Below are 10338 nucleotides of genomic sequence, written 5' to 3' on the forward strand. Positions count from 1 at the left end.
AAAATTATAGCACTAATGTGGTTCTAAATGCATGCAGAAGAAATAATTAAGACAATTTCATTATAAAACAGGAGAGTAAAGTGATGCAGAGAGGTAAGGTTTCTGCACTTCCCTCAAATTGGTAACATGGCAGCGCCGCAAGACTGGGATGAGATACGCACATATAGACCAATACTCTGGGGAACCACTCCACCTCTGTACAAAGAGGTGCGCTCAAAAACAACACTGATAGTTTACCGCCATAAACAGCTAAAAGAAAAGATGAAGATATATAGACAAATCAAAATGGGATTCTAAAAAAATATTTTTAAGTAATTCACAGGAAGGCAGGGAAAAACAGAGAAACGAAAACCAGAAAACAAAAAATGAAATGGTAGACTTAAGCCCTAATCTATTTACATTATAAAGACACAGATTGGCTTAGTTAATTAAAAAACATGAGTCAACCCTAGGCAGTCTAAAGAAACTCACTTCAAATCTAATAATGCAAGCAGGCTGAAAGTAAAAGGATGGAAAAGGCGTGTGCAGCAGGAGTGGCCATGTCAACCGATAAAGCAGACTCCAGAACAAACACAATGATCAGAGACAGAGAAGGGCACTGCACAACGGAAAAAGGGTCAACCCAAAATGAAGACATAGCAATCCTGAACGTGAATGCACCAAACAACAGAGCAGGGAAACGCACGAGGATACATAATGGTTTAGAGCAGGGTCGGCAAACCGCAGGCCGAATCCAGCTTGCTGTCCACGTTCATAAATAAAGTTTTGTTGGCACACGGCCACGTGCATTCACTCTCATGCTGCCTACAGCAGCTTTTGTGCTAAAACAGCAGAGCTGAGAAGTTGTGACCCACAGAGCCTAAAATAATTGCTATCTGGCTTTTGAAGAAAATGTTTGCTGACCTATTTTAGAGTAACAAATAAAAGTTAACCTTGGAATCATCTCAGATTACGATATTTATGACCACGTTCGCCTACTGTTAAGTCACGTAACCTGAACATAACCGAGGCAGGTGCCTAGAGAGACAGACGGCAGGCAGGACTGCTGTTTTCCTGACATCCGCTTTCGAAACCACAAAAGCCTGTACGTCTCTTCCGACAGTGAATCACATGCAAATCTAGAATGAGGTTCTATTTTTTTTTTCTGTAACAGGTAGACAGGATTGCCATTTATTTCCTATTCAAATATACTGAGAGTCCTCCTATCACACTGTGCAGGGCGTTAGCTTCACATCATCTGACACTATCTACAGCACTTTTGACTTCCTCATGGGGCATAACTAAGACACGTCAGGGGATACTGAAACACAGGACTACAGGATCTGTGGTGTTTATGCTTTAGAGGATTCTGCAGAATTTGTGGGCTTTACACAAACCATTCAGCTTCCCAGCCACTTCCAATGGTTTCGAACCCACATCCTCCAGAGAAAAGTCAGAGTGTTGGGAGAGCAAACAGCAAAGCAACCACTCCCCCCCACGTTCTCCTGCCAGTGGCAGCGGTGACCCCAGGACATGCTGCATCCCACACAGCCAGAGCCCAGTCCCGAGGCAGCCTCCACTCACCATGTGGCCAGGGGCAGGCCACACCTCACCTCCCATATGCGGCCATCCACACAGGGCTGTTCAGCACCTGCCGTGCACAGGCACACGAGGAGCCCCGGGGGAATGGGGATGAGGGACACGAGGAGGGGGTCATCAGTATCTTAACAAACACACAGAAAATACATTTTCTAAAGCCTAAACACAGTTCCTTAAGTACTTGTCTTTTTCCTTAGGACAGTTGATCAAACGTGGCAAAGTCACCAAACTACACACTTAAAATGTGTGAATTTTATTGTATGCAAATTATGCCTCAATAAAGTTGACGTTAAAAAAATCATGTTTTGGGCTTCCCTGGTGGCGCAGTGGTTGAGAGTTCGCCTGCCGATGCAGGGGACGTGGGTTCGTGCTCCGGTCCGGGAGGATCCCACATGCCGTGAAGCGGCTGGGCCCGTGAGCCATGGCCGCTGAGCCTGCGCGTCCGGAGCCTGTGCTCCGCAACGGGAGAGGCCACGGCAGTGAGAGGCCCACGTACCGCAAAAAAAAAAAAAAAAAAAAATAATTCACTGTTGAAGGTTAAGACTAAGGGTGATTCTTTTTCTGTGTGCTTTTCTGTGTTTTCTAGATTTTATTAAATCAACATGAGTTACTTTTATAAGCATAAAAAACCTTTTTGTTTTAAGTATCTGTGGCTTGCCTACCTTTTGCTGGGCACTGCGTAGGGGTGTTGGGGGACACTCTGTAAATATAGCAGTGACCTACCCAAGGAGAGCCCCACCAGCCCCGGGGCATCCCAGGTTCAGGGGGAGCTGCCAGAGGAAGGGGAGGATTTCCTTCAAAGGTGGAGCCTGGGCACTGCCCCACCCCACCCCCAGGTGCCAACACACTCCTCCCAGCTCCAACTCTAAAGGAACACATCCAGAGTCTCTTTTCCTGAACCCCGGGGGGTACAGCCCAGATACAGTTTCACTCTGTTTCAAGCTGAACTAGCCCGACCCACTGTGAGAAGACTGGGTCTGGGTTTCCTGTTTTCAGTCTGCCCCACCTCCGGCCAGGCTGGCGCCCCGGAGCCTCACAGTTTCCTTAAGAGCAGCTGTTCCTGGGTCCAGACAACGCTGCCCCCTGAAATCCTGGTCCCTCCTTTGCTCTCAACTGCTGAGCCCCCTCACGATGAAGGAGCGTGGGCCTGGATTAAAAGCCAGCTCCCTTCTGGACATTACCATCAATTGCAATCAGTTCACAACTTCCATTTTTCCTGTCTGCAAACAGGGGCGATGCTATGGAGAAACTGAGCGCGTCAGACGAAGCAGCTGCACCCGGTGCACGCGGCTGCCCCGGGGCAGGTCCCTCCTCTGTCCTTCGAAGGTGATCTCAATTCACTCCCTACCCCATCAGTCTGTTTTTGCACAACCCTCCCCTCCCTTCCCTCCCCGGCCAAGCCGTAGTCCATCCCCGCCAGCAGACACGCCTGGGACTGCAGCGGCCGGGTACTGCCACTCCGTAACTGAATGAAATGTCCCGCGTGGACGGGTTCCTGTCTCCCTGCTGCCAGTGGTGCTGTCAAGCATGCAATCACCTGACACAGACCCCACTGCCCTGGGGGTGCCGCTATGGGAAGGCCCCGAGCTGCAGCAGCTGCGTCCCTGCACTGCTGACCCACTGCCTTCCCAGGGTGGTGGGCTGCACAGGGGCTGCCAGGGCTCCCACAGCCCCGGCCCCTCCGGGGAGGGGACCAATCTCTTGCATACCAGGTCCCTGTAAGAAAGGGCCTTCACGGTTTGTAAGAGTGAAGCCACCACCGTTCCCGGGAAGAGGGCAGGCAGCCGTGCCAGTGAGGGGCCACCCCAAAGCACGTCACACAAACCCGAGGCTCTGCGGACCGCAGACCATAATGGCGGCCGGCTGAGGGCAGGCGAGGAGCGACCTCCCCACCGAGACGCCCCGGACGGGTGGGGTCTGTCCAGTGTCCACATGGCCGCTGTGGCCTGAGGGAGGCCACACCACCCGGTGCACAGCAGCTGGAGTTGGACCCACCACGCCTCAAACCCGGGTTCAACCACTAGCTGGGCCGGTTTCTAAAACTCTCTATATCCGTAAAATACGGGAGAAGCTGCCCCGCAGGAATGCATCGTGCTTGAATGGGATACAGGACAGAAGTACAGTGGCTGCGCCCAAGTGCCCCACGAAACGGCACTGCCCCATCCTTACGCCGAGAGGTCCCACGAAACGGCAGCGCCCCATCCTTACGCCGAGAGGTCTACAGGAAAGCCCAAAAGCCCTCGGGGACAGGCGAGGCAGGAGGTCGGAGGATGACGTCTGAGGAGTGACATGTCTTCCCAAGGGGCCAACAGAAAGCTGGTAGAAGGGTAGAGCCTCAGACCCCCGACCACAGATAAGCTCTCTGCAGACCATGCTTCTGGTGACGCCGAGGCTAGAAAACAAGAGTCCGAGACCGCCCTTGACCTTGGCCCCAATTAACCGGCCAGCTCTGCCTCACTGCTCCCCCACCAGCAGAGCCACACAACCTCAGTGTCCGAAAGCACCCCCAGACCCATCACAGCACCCCCGACTGCCCCCAAGGCATCTGAAAGCCATCCCAAAGTCAGAACATCCACCAGAGAACACTGACCTACACACCCCTCCCCGATACTTAACAACGAAATCCCTGCTCCTGCAGTTTCAGTAACTACAAACCTGGAATTCATGTTCCCCTGGCGCTGCTCATTCAATCCAGGCAGACCCAGCCCTGCTCGCCACCACTCCCACCAGGACTAGGCCAGCAACCTCCCACCTGCAGTCCCTCCTCTGTCTGCTCTCCTCCAAGCTGCCACAGGGATCCCTTCTCCAGGTTAAGATGGATAAAGCCCTCCTGGGGTCCCCATCTCAGCCCACGCCACCCAAACAGCCCCGTTTCCCCTCCCCCATCTCCCTCCATTCCTGCAGCACCCCGTGGACCTCCGGCCTTGGCACTTGTGGTCTTCCTGCAAGGACCATCTCTTCCCAATGTGCACAGGTCCCTCCAGGGCTCTGGTCCAATGCCCTCCTGCAAGTGAGGACTTCTGAGACCTCCTGCACCACAGCGACCTGCCCCCACTCTGCAGGGCTCTTCTGAGACATACACGCCCCTATGTGTTCCCCTCTTGTCTCTCCCTCTAATGGAAAATGCTCCATTGCGGCAGGGACTGTGTCACGTGCGCTGAGCAGAGGCGAGGATTACCGCCGCGCCCTTCCCGGACAGGCCCTCAATAAAAAATTGCGAAAGACAAATGAATGAGATGGAAACACACCCACACTCGCCAGCCCTGCGCTTCCTCGCCAGCCATGGACGCCTCCCCCCTTCTCACTGGCCAAAGGCGCCTCCTGTAATCCTCCTCCTCCTGCCAGGGGTCAAATGACACCTCCTTGATAAGCCTCTGCCCACCCCTCTGCCGCCGACGTCTCGGCCCTGGGAGCCACTGGCCCCTTCTCCTTGGGGAGAGAGAGTGCCCTTTTCAGTTAAATTACACTTCTCCAAATCGCAGGGCCTCCGCAGGTCCCACGTCCAGCCTGTTGCACCAGAATTAACACCCACACCAACCCCACCAGGGAGCACATCCCAAACAGAAGATCATGAGCCTGTCTTTCACTTTACAACAGGAATTCCTGACCCCACTCTGGATCCCCGCTAACGAAAAGCATCTGTACTCGGGTTAAACTGAAACCGAGGGCGGGGCGCCGGCACTCCCTCGGGATCCATCCGTAATCAGTCTCACAATCGATCCGGATGGTGCCTTTCAGATACTTGCGGGCCGGTCACAGAGATGCGGCACCGTCCAGGCGACACCTCCCGGGCCGCAGACCTGCCCCGCCGTCACCACCCCGCGCCTCGCCCTCCGGGGTCGCATCCTCGCCGGGACCGCAGGCGCCCGGGCTCCGGCCTCCCCGCCGGCACCTCCCCCCGCCCCCGCCCCCGCCCCCGCTCCGGCGCTCGCTCTTTGTCACCCCGGTCCCGGAGTGTACACACCCTCGGCGCCCGGGACTCCTCCCTGCCAGCTGCTGCCGAGACCCCGGCCCCCATCTCCGGGCCTCCGGTCCCGGGGCCCCCGCCTGCCGGCCTCCCCGCCCCCTCCTCCCCGGCCCCTCCCTGCCCCGCCACCCCGGCCGAGCCCGCGGGCCATAGGCGACACTCACCCGCGCCGGGGGCGCCGGCTCCGGGCCCCGGACTCCGCCACCAGCGCAGCAGCGCCCGCGCGGGGTCCAGGCTCACTGCGCAGCGCTGCTGCTTCACCCACAGCACCGAGCGCAGCGGCTCCGCGGCCCCCATCGCGCCCAGCGCCCAGGGCGCCGCCGGGTCGGCCGGGCTGAGGGCGCCGGGCGCAGACGCCGAGGGGCGCCGGACCGTTAGCGGCCCCAGGAGCCCGGGTCGCGGCTGCGGCTGCGGCGGCGGCGGCAGCGTCGGCGTCGGCGGCGGCGGCGCGGGGCGGGCGGGGCGCGCGGGTGGGCGGCGCTGCGTCACCCCGTACGCAGAGCGGCCGCGGGGGACCAGGCGGGGGACGGGGAGGGCGGAGCGGGGGAGGGAGAGGGGGTCGGGCTGGGGAGGAGGGCCGGACTGGGGGGACTGAGAGGGGGCTGGACGGGGGAGGGAGGACTCGGCCGGGGCAAGTGGGGCGGGGCGAGGGGACGAGGAAAGGCCGCGAGGCGGACCGGGCGAGTGGACGAGGAGGGGGACGGACGAGAGGGGTGCAGAGCCGAGGAACCAAGGCGGGGGTCTGGGCGGGGGGACCTGAGAAGGGGGCCGGGCGTGGGGGCGAGGGAGAGGAGGGAGCAGGGAACAGAGGAGGGGGAGGGGGAGGGGCCGGGCGATCAAGGAGGGGGCTGGGCTGGGGTCTGGCCGCGCGGACCGGGTGAGCTCGCCCGGGCGAGTCCGCAGGGCTTAGCTCTGGCCCGAGGAGGTGGCTTCCCCTTGCCGCCGATCCTGGGGTCCGGGCCGCCGTGGCCGGGGGCGTGGAGCTCAGTAGCGCCTCCCTGGTGGGTCATCGGGACAGGCGGGGCCTCCAGGGGCGCCGAAATGCTGCCTGGGCGGTCGTGCGGGTGTGACGGAAGGCCACGGGCCTTGGGTGGGCTCCGCGCCCCACGCCTGTCCTCCTGCGGCCGCCCTGGGCAGCTTGACTTTGGGCGTCGGGCGGCATCTTGGATACCCCGTCTTCTCCTCTTGAAGGCCTGGTATGCACCCTCTGGAGGTGTGGACTGTGTTGGGGCGAGCATGGAACTGGGCACCCTCTCCTCTGCTGATAGGCCACCCTCATGACCACCCAGGGAGGCAGGTGCTGCAGCACCCCTACACTCCTAAAGGGGCAGTTTTAGGCACTGGGGATTGAGCAGTAAGGGATGGAGCCAGCATTGGAACCAGGCAGTCTGGGTCAAAGGGCCCTGCCGGCCTGCACACCTAGGATGAGGACAGATTCTCCCTGAGGAGGCACGTCCTGATCACAGGTAGCAGAGGTGTGGCTCAGAGGCCTGCCAGGGTCCAGCCACCCTTTACTGCCCTCTGGAGTATGTGTCTGGGCTGGGGGCTGCAGAGAGCAGCTAGGGGTCCCACAGCCCCAGGTTCTCATGGCCAGCCAGCCTGCTAGGGGAAGATGCTGGAGTATAAGCGGCCACCAGAGGGGAGGGGCCTGCAGGCTGGCAGGCAGGGAAGGCTGGCTGGAGGAAGCTGTCTTGCTCTAAGGGGCCTGGGAGGAAGCTGGAGGGGGCAGGCAGCTGAGCCCTCCTCTCCCCTCCTGAGCAGGCCCGAGGAGAGGGGGGCTGCTGTTCTGAGCACTTTCCTGAGAGGCATCACCCTGGTGCCCCCGGATTCTCTTCCTCACCACCGTGCTCAGCTCTCCCGTCCCCTCTCCACAGGGGGCCTTCCCTGACCCCCTGCTAAGTGCAGCACCCAGCCCAGCAAGGCTCGAGCCCTGCTCTCAGAGCACGTCCGCCCCCTCAGCAGATGGCAGAAGGGCAGGCCCGTGGCCTCGCTGCCCGTGCCTGGCACTGGGGAGCCACAGGTACAGGTTTGATCCTGCCAGCTCCCTGTGATTCACTCCTCTGGGAGCCCAGCCCCTGTTCAGGCTGGGTACAGGGAATCGGGAGCCAGGAGAGGGCATAAGGTGGGGTGTGAGTTCTAGCCCCTCCCTCGGGCAAGGCGGGCCTGATCTCCCAGCCCAGTAGGGCTGATGGCAACAAGGCTGCTGCTCTGAGGCTCCGAACATGTGCACATGAAACGTCTTTGGAAATCTTGCACCAGCACCAGGTGGGGGGCTGGTAACACGCTGCTGCACGTGAGGAGGGAGGCCAGGAAAGGGCCGGTGGGCAGGGACTCAGAAACGCCAGCCTTGCTGTGTGGCCTCTCCCTGTGGCCTCCCTGGGCCGGGCCCCTTCTGCCCTCCTCGGTTATTCACACAGGATCCTTGAATGCCACCCGTCAGCTCATACAATCCTGTAGCCAGGGGGGCGCCCAGAGAGGACTCAGGTCCCCTCCGCACCCCCGCCCTCAGGGAGCTGTGTCGGGGAGGCAGCAGCATCAACTACAAAACACTGGTCGGGCCCCAGGGGAGCCCCACCCTCCTCACCTGACAGGCTCAAAGTCCACAGGCCAGGCCAGGGGGCTCTTAGCGGCTGTTATAGGCTGCACTGTGACCCCCTAAAATTCACATGCTGAGGCCCTGACCCCCAGGGCCTCAGAACGTGAGTGGAGTTGGAGATAGTCTTTACAGAGGTGACTAAGGTACAATGTGGCCTTGGGGGTGGGCCCCAATCCAGTGTGACTGGCGGCCTTACAGGAGAGGGGATTTGGGCACTCAGAGGGATCATGGGTAGTCGGGCACAGAGGGCCAAACGCGTGAAGAGGCAGCAGGAGGGCGGCCATTTGCAAACCACAGAGAGAGGCCTCAGAGGAGAGCAACCTGCCGGCACCTTGGTCTTAGACTTGCAGCCTCTGCGAACTGGAACCGAGGAAATGAATTTCCCTTGTTCAGCCACCCAGTCTATGGCATTTTGCAGCCCCAGCCAACCACTACCGTGGCCTTCCACCCCAGGGGGCTGTAGTCCGGGGTTTGGCTGGGGAGGGGCCTGGCCAAGGCGGGACCACATGCTTAAACCAGACGGAGAAGTTCTTGAAATAAAGGCCAAGTTTTCCGAAGACGTGCTTCCTGCACTTGAGCTGGATGGGAGAGGGTTGGGCAGGAGGTCAGGCCCTGCGTGAGGGCTGTGGGCCCGTGACTCTGAGCACAGAGCTGGGGGCGCGGAAGGAAGGAGGCGGCTTTGCCCCAGAGCAGCTGCTGGGCCCCTGCCGCGCACCAGGTCCTGGTGGGCCCGTCGGGAGCTGGCTGCAAAGGCAAATCAGCAGAACAGCCCCCAAGAACCTTCAGAGGCTGCGGTGACTTGGCCGTCTGCGTTCAGAATGTGCTCCGGGCTCCCTTGCTGGCCTTCCAGCCACCTCACCTCTCACCTTTCCCATGCTGGGCCCTGGCCAGATGCCCTTCCCACGTGTCTGCCTGGGAAAGCCCACCAGCCTTCTCCTTTAACGCGGCCGAATCCCTGGGCAGCTGGCTTCATGGGGCTTCCTCGGGGCTGCCCCTCCGTGGCCTCAGCTCCACCTGCGGCACCGCAGAACCTGTTGCTGTTGGTGTGTGCACATTGCTGGCCATTCCTCCACGGGGCCTAGATGTGCCCCGGCAGCCAGCTGGGCCCGAGAGCACAGGCTCAGCTCGGCAGCCTGGAGCCCCGCTGGCTCAGGCCCTGCCCTGCCACGTGTCCCGTCCCGTGTCCAGTCTGCAGGCTTGGGGTGCTCCCTGGTGGCCTGACTGCCCTACAGCCTGAACTGGCCACAGCTTGTGTAGGCTGGACATCTCGCCCGGCATTGGCCAGCGCCCCCTGGGTTGCACTGTGCCCGTCCAGGTTACCTCACATGCGGGCTGCCTGGACCCTGAGGTCCCCGCCCACTGGGTCATCCCTGCCGGAGGCCCACTGGCTTCTCCTGCCCACAGAGCCCTGGCCGCTAATGGGGACCTGGCACTGTCAGCACCTTCTGGCACCATCCCTTCTGTGGCCTCTGACCTACTTCCTCTCTCTCCTGGGATCCCCTGGCCGCGCTGACTGTGACAGCTCTGCTCATCTTCCCAGGCTTCCTCCCCATGAAGTCAGCATCGGACTTGACATCAGAATCCTGCTGGGTGGGGGTGAAAACACCTGCACCAGCTGCACAGCGGCTGCCCGCAGCGCCGCCCTCTGCCCTCTGCCCTCTGCCCTCCATCCTGCAAGGAGAGCTTCTAACTTCCCGTCACGTTTGAGTGCCTGGAAGAAATATCCCAGGGAGAGTAAGCTGGTAAGTTTCAAAATGCACATCCCTGTGACCCAGGCAGCAACCTCTGGAAGTGGGATTTATTTGCCCCATTTTACACATGGAAAGACTGAGGTCCTCAAAACTAACCTGGCCTGTTCAAGTCCTGCAGAAAGGTAACTAGCTCAGTGGGAGCCCCAGGGCCACACTGGTGTAGGAGGGTCTGAAATATGAGAACAGGGGGCACACGAGGGCAGCCTGCACCCCCAGCAGGTCCTGCCCCAGGCACTCCAGCCAAGCCACCCTCCGGGGCACACAGGACTGTCCTGCCTGACGTGCTCTTGTGGGTCCCCATCCAGATTCCCAGAGGCTATACCGCAGAGGCTGGACCTGCCCACCCGGGGAAAGCCCCGAGCCTGGGCTGGCATGGAGGGTGGCCCTCAAGGGTAGTGGCCAGAGGGTGGATCTGAGCTGGAAGGGCCAGTCGGATGCGGCCAGCA

The 10338-nt window shown here is 60.2% G+C and overlaps 1 protein-coding gene across 1 annotated transcript in view; it reads right to left on the minus strand.

The window, feature by feature from the left end:
• CERK (ceramide kinase) overlaps window positions 1-5957 on the minus strand; it is a 50127-nt gene extending 44170 nt beyond the window's left edge. Inside the window, exon 1 of the mRNA XM_067698422.1 lies at window positions 5710-5957. Within this exon, the coding sequence (XP_067554523.1) occupies window positions 5710-5842 (133 nt within the window). The 5' untranslated portion in view covers window positions 5843-5957. The remainder of the gene's footprint in view (window positions 1-5709) is intronic.
• Between the last annotated feature and the right edge of the window lie 4381 nt (window positions 5958-10338).

This window comes from Pseudorca crassidens, chromosome 11 (assembly GCF_039906515.1).
Source record: "Pseudorca crassidens isolate mPseCra1 chromosome 11, mPseCra1.hap1, whole genome shotgun sequence".
In the NCBI taxonomy this organism is placed as follows: Eukaryota; Metazoa; Chordata; class Mammalia; order Artiodactyla; family Delphinidae; genus Pseudorca; species Pseudorca crassidens.